We start from the raw sequence: 19,184 nt of genomic DNA on the forward strand, positions 1-19,184 counted from the left end.
GACGCTGACTGAGATTCTATTTCTGGCAGGTTTCGGATACCATAGAACACACAGCACACGCATGCGCTTTCACGTCAGTCTCAGCGCAGCAATGGCGTCTTCCATTGCGGTGTGCAGGTTACGTATGAGGGGCAGCCTCTCTAGATGCTTTAAAAAGGTGGATTCATGTTTTCAAAGAAAGTTCGGAACTAGTACTGATGCTACGAAGACCGATGCACCCAATAAGAAATATAAAATCGGTAGGTTTCTCATCCACCGACCACACACAACCTGGCTGTAACCACATGACTTGCAACGTTAGATTGCTAACTTTGCTAGCTACCTAAATGTCCATTCATTATAGTGAGCTGCCAGTTGTCCAAAGAGTGTCAATGGATTGCTGCTTATCTCCAGTCCAGCACAAACTCCCTTCCACTTGTCAGGTCATGTAGCTAGAGACATAGCTACATGTTCTGTTTAGAGGCGAATTGGTTCTGGCAGCCAAATACTCAATCTAAACGTGAATAGATTCACAATTGCGGTACAGTTCTAGAAATATAAAGCCCTCTACGCTCATATCACAATTTCACAAATTCAAAATACACACTTACTGTACATCACAGGAGGTTGGTGGCAGCTTAATTGGGGAGGACGGGCTCGTGGTAATGGCTGGAGCGGAATGGTATCAAATACAGTGCATTGGGAAAGTATTCAGACCCATTTACTTTTTCCACATGTTGTTCCATTACAGCCTTTTTCTAAAATGGATTAAATAGTTTTTTCCCCCTCATCAATCTACACACAATACCCCATAATGACAAAGCAAAACCATTGTTTTTTTATTGGCAAATGTATAAAGAATATAAAACTGATATGACATTCAGCCTTTACTCAGTACTTTGTTGAAACACCTTTGGCAGCGATTACAGCCTCGAGTATGACGCTACAAGCGTGGCGCACCTGTATTTGGGGAGTTTCTCCAATTCAGGTTGGATGGGGAGCGTCGCTGCACAGCTATTTTCAGGTCTCTCCAGAGATGTTCGATCGGGTTCAAGTCCGGCCTCTGGCTGGGCCCCTCACATACATTCAGAGACTTGTCCCGAAGCCACTCCTGCATTGTCTTGGCTGTGTGCTAAGGGTCATTGTCCTGTTGGAAGGTGAACCTTCGCCTCAGTCTGAGGTCCTGAGCAGGTTTTCATCAAGGATCTCTGTACTTTGCTCCGTTCATCTTTCCCTCGACTCTGACTCCCTGCCACTGAAAAACAGCCCCACAGCATGATGCTGCCACCACCACCATGCTTCACCGTAGGGATGGTGCCAGGTTTCCTCCAGATGTGATGCTTGGCATTCAGGCCAAAGAGTTCAAACTTGGTTTCATCAGACCAGATAATCTTGTTTCTCATGGTCTGAGTCCTTTAGGTGCCTTTTGGCAAACTCCAAGCGGGCTGTCATGTGCCTTTTACTGAGGAATGGCTTCCGTCTGGCCACTACCATAAATGTCTGATTGGTGGAGTGCTGCAGAGATGGTTGTCCTTCTGGAAGGTTCTCCCATGTCCACAGAGGAACTGTAGAGCTCTGTCAGAGTGACCATCGGGTTCTTGGTCACCTCCCTGACCAAGGCCCTTCTCCCCCGATTGCTCAGTTTGGCCGGGCGGCCAGCTCTAGGAAGAGTCTTGGTAGTTCCAAACTTCTTCCATTTAAGAATGATGGAGGCCACTGGGGACCTTCAATGCTGCAGAAATGTTTTGGTACCCTTCCTCATATCTGTGCCTCGACACAATCCTGTCTCGGAGCTCTACGGACAAATCCTTCTACCTCATGGCTTGGTTTTTGCTCTGACATGCACTGTCAACTGTGGGACCTTATATAGACAGGTGTGTGCCTTTCCAAATCATGTCCGATCAATTGGATTTACCACAGGTTGACTCCAATCAAGTTGTAGAAACATCTCAAGGATGATCAATGGAAACAGGATGCACCTGAGCTCAATTTCGAGTCTCATAGCAAAGGGTCTAAATACTTATGTAAATAAAGTATTTCTGTTTTCACTTTGTCATTATGGGGTATTGTGTGTAGATTGATGAGGAACAAAATTAATTTAATCCATTTTAGAATAAGACTGTAATGTAACAAAATGTGAAAAAAGGGAAGAGGTCTGAATATATGGTTTCCATGTGTTTGATACCATTCCAATTACTCCGTTCCAGCCATTATTATGAGCCGTCCTCCCCTCTGCAGCCTCCACTGCTGTACAATGTTGTAACCGATTTTAACAGTTGTAGCCAACAGTATTTTTCAGAGACAAAACGTGACACTGGTCACTTTAATAATATTTGCATACTGTTTTACTCATTTCATATGTATAATACTGTATTCTAGTCAAGGCCATCCTATTCAACTATTGCTGTACATTGGGCTCCCGGGTGGCGCAGCGGTCTAAGGCACTGCATCTCAGTGCTTAAGGCGTCACTACAGACCCCCTGGTTCGATTCCAGGCTGTATCACAACCGGCCGTGATTGGGAATCCCATAGGGCGGCGCACAATTGGCCCAGCGTTGTCCGGGTTTGGCCGGTGTAGGCCGTCATTGTAAATAAGAATTTGTTCTTAACTGACTTGTCTAGTTAAATAAAGGTAAAATAAAATAAATAAAAAAGAAACATATACTATTCTATCCTACGTATTCTACAGATATACTACATATTCTATCCACATACTGTCCACAATGTCTATACATCCCATATCATATATATTTATACTCCGGACTCCGACGTTGCTCGTCCTAATATTTCTTAATTCCATTCTTTTACTTTTAGATTTGCTTGTATGGTTGTGTATTGTTAGATATTACTGCACTGTTGGAGCTAGGAACACAAGCATTTTGCTACATCCGCAATAACATCTGCTAAATATGTAAATGCGACCAATACAATTTGATTTGATAAAGAAATCAGTAAATTGAAATAAATTCATTAGGCCCTAATCTATGGAGTGATTTTACATGACTGGGAATACAGATATGCATATGTTGGTCACAAATACCTTTAAAAAAACAAAAGTTGGGGTGTGGATCAGAAAACCAATCAGTATCTGGTGTGACCAACATTTGACTCATGCAGCGCGACACATCTCCTTCGCATAGAGTTTATCAGGCTGTGGATTGTGGCCTGTGGAATGTTGTCCCACTCCTCTTCAATGGCTGTGCGAAGTTGCTGGATATTGGTGGGAACTGAAACACTGTCGTACACGCTGATCCAGAGCATCCCAAACATGCTCAATGGGTGACATGTCTGGTGAGTATGCAGGCCATGGAAGAACTGGAGGCATTTTCAGCTTCTAGGAATTGTGTACAGATCCTTGCGACATGGGGCTGTGCATTATCATGCTGAAACATGAGGGGATGGCGGCGGATGAATGGCACGACAATACCATAACCCCACCGCAGCAACGTTGACATCTGCAAACCGCTCGCCCACACGATGCCATACACGCTGTCTGCCATCTGCCCGGTACAGTTGAAACTGGGATTCATCCATGAAGAGCTCACTTCTCCAGTATGCCAGTGGCCATCAAAGGTGAGCATTTGCCCACTGAAGTCGGTTACGAGTCCGAACTGCAGTCAGGTCAAGACCCTGTTGAGGACGACGAGCACGCAGATGAGCTTCCCTGAGATGGTTTCTGACAGTTTGTGCAGAAATTCTTCAGTTGTGCAAACCCACAGTTTCATTAGCTGTCCAGGTGGCTGGTCTCAGATGATCCCGCAGGTGAAGAAGTCTGATGTGGAGGTCCTGGGCTGGCGTGGTTACACGTGGTCTGCGGTTGTGAGGCCGTTTGGACGTACTGCCAAATTCTCTAAAACAACGTTGCTTATGGTAGAGAAATTAATATTCAGTTCTCTGGCAACAGCTCTAGTGGACATTCCTGCAGTTAGCATGCCAATTGCACGCTCCCTCAAAACTTGAGACATCTGTGGCATTGTGTTGTGTGACAAAACTGCACATTTTATAGTGGCCTTTTATTGTCCCCAGCACAAGTGCACCTGTGTAATGATCATGCTGTTTAATCAGCTTCTTGATATGCCACACCTGTCAGGTGGATGGATTATCTTGGCAAAGGAGAAATGCTCACTAACAGGGATATAAACAAATTTGTGAACAACATTTGAGAGAAATAAGCTTTTTGTGCATATGGAACATTTCTGGGATGTTTTATTTCAGCTCATGAAACATGGGACCAACAATTTACATGTTGCGTTTCTATTTTGTTCAGTATAATTAGCGCAGGTACTCCCCTGTCTTCCGTCTGTTTTCCGTGAACAAGCGCTGTAACATAGAAATGGCATTGTGGGAACCCTAACCCTATAAAGGTAGTGTAGTAACTTAACCTTTTTTTGTTTTTTGAAAATTATTTATTGCTTATGTTTCCAAAACCGTACCGCAAGCAATGCGTTTTAACATTCAGAACGAGCATCGGGATTCTTAACAAAAACTCCCCTGGCCAGAACACACTGAAGGTAGTTAGCGTTTATGAACGGGTTAGAAATCAACTTGACATGATGTGACTCTTTGTTTTTGCCTTGTCTTTAGAATCATATGATGGCTAGATTTCGACATGGGTTATGATTTTCATGCCAAAGACAATGATATCATCTTGCTAAAGTATGCTGTAATGACATCATGACGTGTCTGTCTGTTTTGTTGTTTTTAGAACCAAAGGATGGAAGCAAATCTTTTTACACAGTCCAAGAGGAGAAGATAGAGCAGGCAGAGAGATCTGTCCTTATCAGCTGCCCGGCCAAAACCAACGAGAAAAAGTTCCTCCAGTATTTATCCAGACATGGAGATATCAACAAATGTTTCTTTTATGAAAGCTACGTAAGTATTTCAATTGTGCGTATGAGTCTACAAATAAACACTCATGTATGGAAACAGCCATGAATGTAGGCTTGCTAATCCTGCTAACCTTCTAAAAAAAATCGAAGTGCTCTTTGTAAGTAGTTATAGCTGCAGTGTGATGGGAAATAGCACTGTACAGAACTAAATTCCCGAAAAACATTGTATTGTTAAGGGAGTCATATATAAGGAGCTCTATCAAAAAAAAACGATGTTGAATAGAAGGTTGTCAAAGAGAACTGACTGTGCTGTCACTGCTCATGTTTGGCCTTCCAGGGTACATATGCTGTGGTGGAGTTTGCCAACAAGGAGAGCCTCAAATCACTGCACGAAGGAACGGCCATCCCCAGTATCAACCATGAAGCTACAGTGCCTTTCAAGTCCAGACTGCTTTCGCTCAGAAACACTGGTCCTTTAGACCTGTCCAATGGCCAGTCTGCCCCTCAGTGCCAACCACAGACCACCATACCCATTAACGACCTCATACAGAGAATGTCCAAAGAAGACAGTGTAAGTCTACATGGACTGGTTTCTAAATACTAGCTAAACGACTGAAGTTGTCTGTCTGAATGAAGATTAGCATAGAAACATGTCCCAGGGACAACATATAGGTATTATGTTAGCTTTTGTGCTAACTGATACCAATATATAGTTGAATATGAATGATGGTCATCTCAAGAGAACCCTTGCTTTAGGCTTAATATTAAACACTCCAATAATAACACTGTGTTTTGGTGTTCTCTCTTTCTTGATCTCAGATAGACAAACAAATCTCCTCCCTTACAGAGACGTACCAGCTGACGGAAGAGAACGTCTGCCTGCGCTTCCTGGTCTGCTCCCTCCTGAAGGATATAGCCGCTGCATATTTCCCAGAATGCACTATTCGGCCCTTTGGCTCTTCCGTGAACGGCTTCGGGAAGCTGGGCTGTGACCTAGACATGTTTCTGGACCTGGACAGCATCAGTGGGAGGAATCTGAAGAAGGTGAGGATGAGGACTATGTAGAAACCACATCAATCACGTTCAGTAGGGCACACCATAGCAAAATGTCTGTCAGCGAAAAAAACTAACATCTGTTTTGTTATTGGGCAAGTTTAGGTAGGAATCTAAGTGAAAAACACATCAGGGGTGTTTCCCAAAAGCTTCGTAGCACTGAGATGAGAACATATATACAGGGGGTACCGGTACCAAGTCAATGTGCGGGGGACAGGTTAGTCGAGGTAGTTTGTACATGTAGGTTGGGGTAATGTGACTGCATAGATAGTAAACAGCGAGTAGCAGCAGTGTAAAAACAAAGGGATGGGGGTCAATGTAAATAGTCCGGGTGGCCATTTGATTAATTGTTCAGCAGTCTTATAGTTTGGGGGTAGAAGCTGTTAAGGAGCCTTTTGGACCTAGACATGGCGTTCCAGTACCGCATGCCGTGCGGTAGCAGAGAGAACAATCTATGACTCGGGTGACTGGAGTCTTTGACAATTTCTTGGGCCTTCCTCTGACACCGCCTAGTATATAGGTCCTGGATGGCAGGAAGCTTGGCCCCAGTGATGTATTGGGCCTTACGCACTACCCTCTGTAGCGCCTTACGGTCGGATGCCGAGCAGTTGCCATACCAGGCGGTGATGCAACCGGTCAGGATGCTCTCGATGGTGCAGCTGTATAACTTTTTGAGGATCTGGGGACCCATGCCAAATCTTTTCAATCTCCTGAGGGGAAAAAGGTGTTGTCGTGCCCGCTTCATGACTGTCTTGGTGTGTTTGGACCATGATAGTTTGTTGGTGATGTGGACACCAAGGAACTTGAAACTCTCGACACGCTCCACTACAGCCCTGTTGATGTTAATGGGGGCCTATTCGGCCCTCCTTTTCCTGTAGTCCACGATCATCTCCTTTGTCTTGCTCACATTCAGGGAGAGGTTGTTGTCCTAGCACCACACTGCCAGGTCTCTGACCCCCCAATAGGCTGTCTCATCGTTGTCGGTGATCAGGCCTACCACTGTTGTGTCGTCAGCAAACTTAATGATGGTGTTGGAGTCGTACTTGGCCACGCAGTCGTGGGTGAACAGGGAGTACAGGAGGGGACTAAGCACGCACCCCTGAGGGGCCCCGGTGTTGAGGATCAGCGTGGCAGATGTGATGTTGCCTACCCTTACCACCTCGGGGTGGCCTGTCTGGAAGTCCAGGATCCAGTTGCAGAGGGAGTTCTTTAGTCCCAGGGTCCTTAGCTTAGTGATGAGCTTTGTGGGCACTATGGTGTTGAACGCTGAGCTGTAGTCAATGAACAGCGTTCTCACATAGGTGTTCCTTTTGTCCAGGTGGGAAAGGGCAGTGCGGAGTGCGAAATTAAAAGCGCTGCGTGCGACAGGTTCTCCTACCATGCCATTGCATCAGATCAGTACAAAAAAAATGAATCTATTGAATATATCACAGCTGGTGAGAGGATATTCGGAGAAAGAGAAGGGAACATTTATTTTCTTTCCAAAACACTTGAGCGTGCTGTCTCTGATCAACTTTCTCGTTATCTCTCTCAGAACAATCTTCTTGACCCTAACCAGTCAGGCTTCAAGACGGGTCACTCAACCGAGACTGCTCTTCTCTGTGTCACGGAGGCTCTCCGCACTGCCAAAGCTGACTCTCTCTCCTCTGTTCTCATCCTCCTAGATCTATCCGCTGCCTTTGACACCGTGAACCATCAGATCCTCCTCTCCACCCTCTCAGGCCATGCTCTTGGATTGCATCCTACCTGGCAGGCCGCTCCTACCAGGTGACGTGGAGAGGATCTGTGTCTGCACCACGTACTCTCACGACTGGTGTCCCCCAGGGCTCGGTTCTAGGCCCTCTCCTCTTCTCTCTACACCAAGTCACTCTGCTCCGTCATATCCTCACATGGTCTCTCCTATCATTGCTATGCGGATGACACGCAACTACTTTTTTCCTTCCCCCCTTCTGACACCAAGGTGGCGACATGCATCTCTGCGTGCCTGGCAGATATCTCAACTTGGATGTCGGCCCACCACCTCAAGCTCAACCTCGACAAGACGGAACTGCTCTTCCTCCCGGGGAAGGTCTGCCCGCTCAAAGACCTCTCCATCACGGTTTACAACTCCACAGTGCCGCCCTCCCAGAGTGCAAAGAACCTTGATGTGACCCTGGACAACACCCTGTCGTTCTCTGCAAACATCAAAGCAGTGTAACCCGCTCATGCTCTACAACATCCATAGAGTACGACCCTACCTCACATAGGAAGCGACCTAATCCAGGCACTTGTCCTCTCCCGTCTGGACTACTGCAACTCGCTGTTGGCTGGGCTCCCCGCTTGTGCCATCAAACCCCTGCAACTTATCCAGAATGCCGCAGCCCGCCTGGTTTTCAACCTTCCCAAGTTCTCTCATGTCACCCCGCTCCTCCACACACTCCACTAGCTTCCAGTTGAAGCTGGCATCCACTACAAGACCATGGTGCTTACCTACGGAACAGCAAGAGGAACTGCCGCTTAAGCCTGTTTATTATGTTCCCTGTGACAGTCACCACAAAAAGCAGGTAATCGTGAAGTAAAAACAGCCACAACCTTCCCAAACTCCCCTGATAGCCAGGTGCAAGGGGAGAGAAAAGGACCAACAAGTTATCTGATATTTTTCAGTCAAAGGTAAGCTAAAGTGAAGGTCAATTTTAGTAGACCTATAATAATAATATTTTACTGGTCGGTCAACAGTGCTTTATAGGCTACATCAACAAAATAGTGTGGTGACTTTGAGAGAACTTTGAGTTGATTAAATTGCAACAAGAAAACATTAGATTAATGTACATATTTCTCAATTTACAGTGGTATAATCATGTTCCATCTGCCCAGCCAAAAGCAGGGCTCTCCTTGGAGTACCAGACAAAGAGGTCTGCATCTGAGCGGGCGGCTACCCAGAGTATCCTGTCTGTGATCGGGGAGTGTGTAGACCAGTTTGGGCCCGGCTGTGTCGGGGTGCAGAAGATTCTCCAGGCTCGCTGTCCCCTGGTCCGCTTCGCCCACCAGCCATCAGGGTTCCAGTGTGACCTCACTGCCAACAATAGGTAACATACACACACACACAAGGGCTCTCCGACAGACACACACACACACATACACAGTCACAGATAAAACATATTTTTTGGTGTAATCAGTCTCCAACAGAAGTTGGGTTACATCATGGTTAATCATCAGTATGATTAAATTAGAACGGCTTTTATAATGCTTGACCAGTTCCTTTTGAACAATTGCAAATCAGGAAAGCATAACAATGCCTGCAAACATACTTCCACCGGCCTAGGTGTGATTTTGAATTGTTAATGTTGTTTATAGTTCACCTTTCCACAGAACTAAAAGTCACCTTTTAAATGGCATTTAGCTCTCATGCTTCATCGAAACTCTCTTACGTGTTAGTTCCGCATTGCCCTTAACCTACTGGCATTGCACAAACCAGACAGAAACTTCAGTTATGTAGAACTGCTCTGTATGCTGGTTCCAAGCTGTCTACCCTAAAACTGGTCGGGCACCAGAGAGGAGGAAGAAAAGAGAGGTGGCTTGTGTTTGTGCCCTGAAACTAGTCAGGCACCAAAGAGAAAGAGAGGAGAAGAGAGAGAGGGCAACAGAGGTGAGAACAAAAGGACAAAAGAGAGAGGGGAGAAGAGAAGCGTCTTGTTGTTTCACTTCTTCTCTTGGCCCGAGGGATACTGTGGTCTCTGTAGTTAGCCTGAGAGTGAAGCAACCACATCAAATCAAATGACATTTTATTTGCCACATGCGCCGAATACAACAGGTGTAGACATTACAGTGAAATGCGTACTTACAAGCCCCTTAACCAACAATGCAGTTAAAAAAAAGAAAAAGTAAAAATAATATGTAGATGTGGGTAGAGTTAAAGTGACTGCTAACGTTCAGAAACAAACACACTGACGCATCAGTTTATTAGGAAGTAGAGTAGAGGGGGGTTTCTCAATGCTTATGTTAAAACATAGAAGGGTATGGTTATGCACGGTTTGTCATACAAAACCTTTCAAAATAGAGGGATGTTTTGGTACTAAGTGAGAATTGTAATGTTCAGCTGAATGCTGCCCTCTGGTGGATATTGTGTGCCACTGTCTTTTTCATTTTCTCTTCTCACAAACTTCTGTAACCTTCATGGTTTCTATTGTCAGATTGAGAAGTTTTGTACTGAGAATATATCATCATTTCAAACACTTAAAAATGGTGATCGAAAATTGCATGTTATACATGTTTTTCAATTCAAAAGTCCCAGACAGTATCAAATCTGTCAGATAATGAGGGTATCCTGTTACTCCAGTATGTCGTCTTGACTACCATTTCTTTGTGTATCATCATCAAATTAAAATATTAGGAATGGTGATAGAAATGAATGTGTTAGAAAGATCAATTAAAAGTTGCAGACAGTATCAAGTGTCTCAGCTAATATGAGTAGGCTGTACTGGCTTCTTGACTGTCCTTCTGTGTGTGTCCACAGGGTGGCGATGAAGAGCTCAGAGCTGCTGTACCTGTATGGAGGGCTGGACCAGCGGGTACGTTACCTGGTGTTCAGTGTCCGGTGCTGGGCTCGGGCCCACAGTATCACCAGCAGCATACCTGGAGCCTGGATCACCAACTTCTCTCTCACTGTCATGGTCCTATTCTTCCTCCAGAGGAGGACTATTCCTATTCTACCCACCCTGGACCACCTCAAGGAACTAGCAGGTATCTTATAATGGAGCACTGTGACAATTTATGTGGGGGGGAAAATCTATACTATCGGTATCTCACCTCAAAGAGCTAGCAAGTAGTAGTCTGTAGTTTTGCGTTGTTATACTTCCTAGTTGTATTCAGAAAGGTGGAAATTGAGGTTCAGCAGGTAGCAATGGACCACTGAGCGAGTGGCAATTGGGTTACTAAATGATTATTTATTTAATGGATTTCAGGCAATTGATTGTTGATCCTCATTGTCAACAAATATCTGTGTTGGTGTAGTGCAGTCATGCTCCTCCACTTCTCCTCCCAGCGCTCATATTCCTGCTTCCCTTGTCACCTTGGCTCACAGATAATTGCCTTCCAAAAGCAATCTATCCTCCCTCCCTCCATCCCCCTTAGCCCAGACAGAGACACTATCCTAGGCAGCGCCACATAGTGCTTACAGCACTATAAATTTGAAACCCCACCTCTTTAAGGAATACCTGGGATAGGATAAAGCAATCCTTCTACCCCCCCCACACACACACAGCGGAGTCGCTCACCACCTTCCGGAGACATTTGAAACCCCACCTCTTTAAGGAATACCTGGGATAGGATAAAGTAATCCTTCTACCCCCCCCACCCCACAGCGGAGTCACTCACCACCTTCCGGAGACATTTGAAACCCCACCTCTTTAAGGAATACCTGGGATAGGATAAAGTAATCCTTCTACCCCACCCCACCCCACAGCGGAGTCACTCACCACCTTCCGGAGACATTTGAAACCCCACCTCTTTAAGGAATACCTGGGATAGGATAAAGTAATCCTTCTACCCCCCCCCACACACAGCGGAGTCGCTCACCACCTTCCGGAGACATTTGAAACCCCACCTCTTTAAGGAATACCTGGGATAGGATAAAGTAATCCTTCTAACCCCCCAAAAAAAAAAAAAAAAAAAATTGTAAAGTGGTTATCCCACTGGCTATAGGGTGAATGCATCAATTTGTGAGTCGCTCTGGACTAGAGCGTCTGCTAAATGACGTAAATGTGCCCTTGAGCAAGGCACTTAACCCTAATTGCTCCTGTAAGTCGCTCTGGATAAGAGCGTCTGCTAAATGACTAAAATGTAAATGTAAATAAAGGCCCCATCACTCTGGCAGGGGCCAAGACCCTCCCAGCATTGGGCATCTATTTAACCACACACTCGCGCACGCATAGCAAACTCATACAAACCACCAGCCTCTCCTCTGACCCTCGGCTGACATGGTCAAGAAGACTGGTACCAAGGCTCTGATGGAGAGCTATCATCCCACTCACATTAGCAATCTTCTCCCTCTCTCTCGTTGCCTGTCAGTTTTCCTAGTGACACCATCCATCTTTTAAGGCCTTATAAAATCTGCTTTGCTGAGGGAATAACGGAATCCAGACATTAAAACGGAATTCAACAATATTGGAAAATGTATTGAACTTATTAGAAAATGCTTTAATTTACCCAAGTTAATCATAAGATGTAAACAAAATGCATCAGTGATTCGTATTTTGTTGCAACTATCTGAAACGGCACAGGAATGCACCTGTGTGTGTGTGCGATGATGCTAATGATAACAGTCTTCTGGTAGAGATTGAAACGCTTTCTCAAAAACGTTCTCAATTAAATGTTAACTACAAAGTATCCTACCTGGCAGAATGATATCATGATTATTTGCATCAATCCAGTGGCCATTTGTTTCGCAAACTCTGCAATCACATGAGCACTATAGAAATATCGCTAATCAAACAACGTTCTCTTGCTGGTGTGCACTTGCATTAAAGGGTAACTTCACCCAAAAATCTATATTTCTTAGATTTTTCCCAGACCTCAAAGTGGTCTCCTTTACACTCATGGGAATTGGCTTATATCGATAGGGCTTATACGAAAATAATTAATACAAACATTACACTGTTGATTTTATGTGCATTTTACATTTACTGTACTTTTCGCTGCATTTGTTGATAACGAAATCTGAAAATACTCTGTATCCATTCAGTAACATGATAAAAATATTCCTGGAAAATGGGGTGTACGTGCAAACTAAGACAACAAAAATGACAAGGGTTTGAGTGAGAGGACCAACTGGTGTCTCCAAGTGGCCACCACCTCTCCAAAGTGTGCACAGTTCCTAAGCAATTTCAATGCACTTTTATGACTCAAAGAAGAGTCTTCAACTATAAGGTGCTTTTTTTGTGCTCTCCTAGCTGTGCCTTTGAGGAACTACAGCAAGCACACTTGTAGTTTTACTTGGAACACAATCCTGCATCCCCGCATCACACAATTACTGTTGTTGTTTACGCAATCCAAAAACAGCCCATTATAAATCGCAATCTGGGTCAGGTGGGCATAATTTGAAAGCTAAATACGATCTTACAGTGTTAGGCTTTCACACTGCAATTCAGATTGTAATTTTGATGTATGATACTCACATTTTCCCTATACCCATCATGAGGTTGCTACAACCTAGCCTACGAATGAAAGTTTACAACGTAGGTGCACAGGTCGAGAGAAATTAGAGTAATCAAGGTGACAGACATTGACACATTCAATACCGCCTTGTACACTCTTGCCTGCATCTAGCTGATCTAGGCCAACAGTTGCAAACAAGAGTTTCTATTGGACAAATTCAGGTATGTTTATCCCCATTTCGTTCGCTTCTGTTTAAGAAACTTTTTTCAACAGAATCGGCGGAACGAATACACCCCTGATCACACGCAAACACAGAACTGGCAGCCACATATTCACTTTGCTTGTTGTATATATAATTCCTTCTCGCATCTACACTCTCTCCTCCTCTCACCTTTTCCCTTCACTTGTGGACTTCAGTGCACAATACAACAACTGCCTGTGGCCAGGCGAAATAACATTCCAAGCCAAACTTTCATACCATAACAGCTAACCGCTGCACACAGCGTACATTGTTTTCACCATATTAACGGCATAGTCAACATAGCTACTAGAACTAACGCATTAGTAAACCTGCTACAATCCTGCAGTACAGTTAGCAAGCAGTTTAGAAGTTACACATGCGGGCCCCGGTGGCAATACATTTATAAAACCAAAAGGGGAACTTTAAACAACATTAACAATTTTTGATTTTTGAGACCGAAAACCTGGAATATCAAAACAAAGAGAACTGAATTTGGGAAAAACAGTATCAGGCAAAAAATTAAACGGATTTTATAGGGCCCTAATCTTTGTCTTGTTCAGGGGCTGCCCAATTCCGGTCCTGGAGGGCCGAGACACTTCTAGTTTTCATCCTCTCCTTCTAATAAGGGAGTAATTCAGCCCTGGGACACCAGGTGAGCACAATTAACTACCAAGTAGAAACAAAAACCAGAAGTGTTTCGGACCGGAATTATGCAGCCCTGGTATTGTTTATGGACGTGTACATAGACGTCCAGGATGTTGTATGTCATTTACTCTTTCTCCCTTCTCTTGTACAAGGCCCTAGATGTGTAGTGTCTTACCTTGTGATATATACCATATTATTTACCTTATGTTCCCCCCCCCCTTTCTACAAGGCCCCATAGATAAGAGTGTCATCGAGGGAAACGACTGCACGTTTGTCAGCGACTTCACAAAAATACAACTGCAGGACAACACAGAGACATTAGGTGGGCCCATAGCATAAATGTGAATGTTTTGTTAAAATGTTATTTCCACATGGAAACAGGTTTCTTCATCAGTATGAATGTGGTATTTCTTGTCATACTCTTTGTATTTCCTTTCAGAGCAACTGCTGCAGGAGTTCTTTGAGTTCTATGGAACCTTCGCATTCAACCGCATGTCTATAAACATCAGAAAGGTAACACACAGACAAACAATGAAGGTGCACGAATTGGCGGGAGTCAGTGCGCATTAGTGGAGAGAGACGTGCCTAGCGGGTCTTCGCCATATAGTATTTGACATTTTTTAAAAATCTCTGGTTAAAGATTGTGTTTTGACGGACGTTCGAGTACTCATACACATCCCTAGCCTAGGCTACTCTAACTTTTACCAGCGCACCCGGTTTAAATGTGACATGGCCTGCGTATGGTCTAAATGAACGAAAGCCTGAATTAACGTAATAATTAACTGAATTAGCCTATTGTAAACAATTTCCGAATTAGCCTATCGTAAACAAATTCCTGCTTGCACTTTTTGCTGGCTGTGTATCCATCTACCGGGTTGTTGTTGTTGTTGGCCACAATGACTATGATACGTTTCAGCACCACACAAATAATGGACAGTTCCCTGATCCACCGCGTGAATGTCTGCCTCACCGCTTACAGAATGGAATTCGCAACACAAGGGTTGAATGTTTTCATTCCACCCGCGGGGAACCGTGGCTATCCGACCCGATGCCGGAATCTAACACGCACGCGCACACACACAAACTCCATTTTGTTTGAATCAGTATCAACTAGTAAGTCATTCTGTTTCTCCATTCATCAGTAGACACAAAGGTGACCGTGCTTCACTGAAAGCTTTAAACAGAAATAGCCTTTCTTTCTTCTCTGCAACCCTTTTAGCTTTAAACTGACAATCCTTTCAGAACTGCTTCCAGCTGCACTTTCACCCCTGTGCCTAATTGCCATAGTTTATAATTGGCCAGAAAATGCTAACGGCGTTCAAGATCTTTCATCGGCTATCTCTGAGGGGAAGCTAGTGGTAGTAAAGTGTGTGGTTTGTGGAACACACACACACCAACATCACACTGATGTCCCTCGGTGCCTGCTAAGACTACAGCTGTCAGAGGACTGTGTGATTGATGGCTGCTGCTGCTCTCCACCCATCTCTATATGAACCCAATCTCTAGTTTATCACGCTCAGTAAGCGAAAACGATCAACACGTTTATTCAATCTTATCCACGTGTTCATTTGGATACCATTTACCCAGTTTGTTTTTTGCTTGGTTGCTCCTCCTTGGTCTATAGAGATATAGTGTAGGAAAGACGTTAACCTGGGGTCAGCCGTGCTTGTGTGTGTGTGCATGCCCCAGGGTCAGGATTGACGTATTGAAGGAAGGCCTGTAGGAAGCCTGGTGGCAATGGCCTTTCAATAGTAGAGAAACCACCATCAATCATCTTTACGGTGTAATGTCTCTCTCCTGTCTCCCTCTCTCTCTCTCTCTCCCCCCCGACTGATCGCTTTATGCTCCATGGTCATCCCATCCCTCCATCCAATGGAGCTGGAGGCTCCATCGCTCTCTTTCTCTCTCTTTCTCTCTCCATCTATCCAGTCAGCCATTTTTTTACAACCCCAGGCTTAGATAGGGGATTGAGGTGTATTGCATGCCATGCTTGACCTGGATTCAAATAGTATTTGTTTTGTGTCGAATACCTCGTGTGGTTCGATTGAGCCTGCCTGGAGTGTTGCACCTTTGGGACTATTCCATTGGTTCCATTTCGTCAGGCAAGCTCAATCAGGCGCAGCTAAAGCATTTTAGGGAAAACAAACGCTATTTGAACCCAGTTGGGTCTGTTGCGTGCATAGAACCTTGGAGGGCTCTGGAGATAGAAATCCGTAACACAGGTTTTTATTGTCCGTGTGACAGTTACCGTATAGGACACAGGGCTGCTCTGCTTACGTCCCAAATGGCACCCTATTCAGTGGCACAAAGCAGCAACGGTGTAGCCTTATGGAATTGTCATGCGTGACAAGGAGTTAGAAAAATGGCAGAAACAGATCTAGGACCAGCCTAGTGATGGTGTCAGAGAGTCAGTGGTATGATGGATGAGGCGTGGTGAATCTGTGTCTACCCTGCTGGTGCTGCCCCCAGGCTCGTTTCTCATAGCTAGGCTGACACTGGCTGCGTCCCAGATGGCATCGTATTCCCTACATAGTGCACCACTTTTGACCAGTGCCCTATGGGTCCTGGTCAAAAGTAGTGCACTATATAGGGAATAGGGAGCCATTTGGAACGCACACCACATCCCCATTTTAGCCTGGCCTGGGAAGAGGAGAGGTGTGCCAGACTGAGACCAGCCAGATCCATTCTATATGGGCCCATGTGGCCTAGATAACAGCAACAAACACCTGACCTCACCAGCGTGACCAATAAGATAGATGGACCATGTATAAAGACCAGTTGGTGTTTTGCCAGCTCTTTCTCATGATCATGTTCCCTCTCTTTCTTTTTCTCTTTCTCTCTCCATCTCACGCTTTCTCTCCTTCTCTCGCATGCTCTCTCTTTCAATCTCTAACAGGGCAGGGAGCAAAACAAACCTGAGGTGTCCCCATTGCACATCCAGAACCCCTTTGAGCCTGCGCTGAACGTCAGTAAGAATGTTAACGGAACGCAGCTGGAGCGCTTCGTGGCGCTGTGTCGGGAGAGCGCCTGGATGCTGCAGCAGCGGGAGTTCAACTTACCGCACAGCGGTAACGGGGCCAGTACCGGAAACAACGCCCCCTGGGGCCTGGCAGCGCTCCTCATGCCCTCTGTCTCCCAGGCGGCCGGGGTTAAAAGTCGTAAGAAGAGGAAGAGAGAGCCGGCCAGCGAGAGGATAAAGGGCCTGCTGGATTCTCTAAAGAACAGGGAGGAGAAGAAGAGCTAGAGAGCGGCCATGCAGAACAGCCCCACTAGAGGTCACTGGTGAGTTCTGGGTCTATGGGTAACAGTGGCTATGTACCCTATCATGGCCGTAAAGAATGGACATGTTTGGACTTGTCCAATTGCTTTTCACACAACTGCAAATAACCGATCAGAGCCAAACCAAGCTGTACTGATATGCCCTGCGCTATGGTTGCTGTAACCTACCTGAAAAGGACAATGTGACAACAGTTTGGTTCTGTTCAGCACGGTAGTGTGAAAAGGGTACCTGTGACCAGATGCTCGTTATAAGAAAGCCGGACTACTCTACATGGCGACGTTTGCAAATAGATGTACATAAAGATATTAAGTTATAGCGTCTGCTGACATCTTTTTGTTTGTATACATTTATATCAGATGTATTCAGATGTTGTTTTTTATTAAAGGTCCTGAACAGTCATTCTGAAAAGTCATTCTCTCATGGCTAACTACCAGGAAGTTTGAAAAGACAGGCTGAGTTGGCGGGGAGCTTATATTCATGAGCTCAACTTGACTGCCAGCTCTTTGAAATGCCTATGTCAAGAAACTTGGATGCAGTGAGCAGTGTTTCAGTAAAGCAACTCAAACAATATTGAAATTGCATCAATTATATATATATATTTTAGTATACAGTATATCTCCCATTTTGGCATGTCTCTTATAATGTGATTCACAGCAGCACTGACTGATGTGTTGACATGACAACTGTCAGAGTTTTGAATGACCTCCCCCCCCCCCTTTTGTTCCATGCTGGCTGAAGACCTAGCTAGCCAGTAACTAACTAACACCAGACACAGATAAAAGGGGAAACATATAAGTATCTTTACCATAAATTAATAGGGTAAACTTTTAGTTATAATTCCTGACACCCTACAGTCAATATTTGGCACCAGTAGAGTAGATATCTAGGTATATAAACCACACCCTTTTTCATACTAGCCCCCCGTGGGAATCGAACCCACAACCCTGGCGTTGCAAACGCCATGCTCTACCAACTGAGCTACATCCCTGCCGGCCATTCCCTCCCCTACCCTGGACGACGCTGGGCCAATTGTGCGCCGCCCCATGGGTCTCCCGGTCGCGGCCGGCTACGACAGAGCCTGGATTCGAACCAGGATCTCTAGTGCGCCACTGCGCCACTCGGGAGGTTGTTTGACATAGGGGAGGGGATCAGTAACTTTATGATCAAAATGTATCAGTGTAGAAGCAAGTCATTTTTCATACTTTGGTGATCATACTTTGATCTGGTTTCCTTCAAATATCATCCAATTTCATGAAAAACACGATTTTGACTGTTCATTACCTTTTAAATCAGTGTCACAAAATGGACTAGGACTTTTTATAACAAAATAAAAACAGTTCTGGTCAAGTTTATTGAAATATGTGTGGCGTATGATGAACAGTAAGACAGTCGGACTCATTCAATGTGCTGAAGGGTTCTGTTATTTCTGGATTCAACTTTTACCATCGACCGTCCAAAAACTATAGCTTCGCCCCAAATGGTGCTCTATTCCCTATATAGTGCACTACTTTTGAACGTAGAGCACTACATATGGAATAGGATGCCACTTGGGACACCTCCAATGATGCATCCATGCTAGCTTGTTAGTCAATGCCATATTTAAACACTTAGTCCATACCATTGGTCATCCAGTCAGTCAGGAGCAGAGAGGAACCAGCGGTGTGGTTATTCTGTAAAACGGATTGACCTCTTCCTGGATACTGGTTGAGCTAACATGTCAAATATGTGGCTAGAGAGGAGGCACATTCCATTTTAAACACAGGTCCTTAGTTTTCTCGGTAGAGAGAGAAAGACAGGGCCTTAACTTTGTTTTTACAGAATCTGCTCACAATGCCTGATTTGCCAATCATGTTAATTAGACATGTGGCATTTCCGACCCAAGCCATGATAAGCTTGGTGAACTGTGTACACAAGATCAAGTCATTTAAACCGTTATTATTTTTGCCACCTAAGCACTCTCTGTGAATGACCCCTACTCACTGAATAGTTTGCCGTTAGGGAATGTGTGTTTTTTCCAGCTACGGTA

At 44.8% G+C, this 19,184-nt stretch overlaps 1 protein-coding gene across 1 annotated transcript; it reads left to right on the forward strand.

The window, feature by feature from the left end:
- The first annotated feature begins 85 nt into the window (after nucleotides 1-85).
- On the forward strand, nucleotides 86-17,728 carry LOC121549953 (mitochondrial poly(A) polymerase). The gene is made up of 9 exons (XM_041861958.2): nucleotides 86-239; nucleotides 4,685-4,851; nucleotides 5,146-5,379; nucleotides 5,628-5,852; nucleotides 8,715-8,926; nucleotides 10,354-10,580; nucleotides 14,108-14,200; nucleotides 14,318-14,391; nucleotides 16,775-17,728. The coding sequence occupies exons 1-9, from the start codon at nucleotides 92-94 to the stop codon at nucleotides 17,120-17,122; spliced, it is 1,728 nt and encodes a 575-aa protein (XP_041717892.2). The 5' UTR covers nucleotides 86-91; the 3' UTR covers nucleotides 17,123-17,728.
- The last annotated feature ends 1,456 nt before the right edge of the window (nucleotides 17,729-19,184 follow it).

The sequence above is a fragment of the Coregonus clupeaformis genome, chromosome 34, assembly GCF_020615455.1.
Source record: "Coregonus clupeaformis isolate EN_2021a chromosome 34, ASM2061545v1, whole genome shotgun sequence".
Taxonomy (NCBI): domain Eukaryota; kingdom Metazoa; phylum Chordata; class Actinopteri; order Salmoniformes; family Salmonidae; genus Coregonus; species Coregonus clupeaformis.

What these genes read in the sequence shown, in the direction of transcription:
- LOC121549953 (XM_041861958.2), top strand. Translation starts at nt 92, where the DNA reads ATGGCGTCTTCCATTGCGGTGTGCAGGTTACGTATGAGGGGCAGCCTC. An exon ending in CAATAAGAAATATAAAATCG is followed by an intron (nt 240 to 4,684) that starts GTAGGTTTCTCA and finishes TGTTGTTTTTAG; the next exon opens with AACCAAAGGATGGAAGCAAA. An exon ending in GTGGGAGGAATCTGAAGAAG is followed by an intron (nt 5,853 to 8,714) that starts GTGAGGATGAGG and finishes CCATCTGCCCAG; the next exon opens with CCAAAAGCAGGGCTCTCCTT.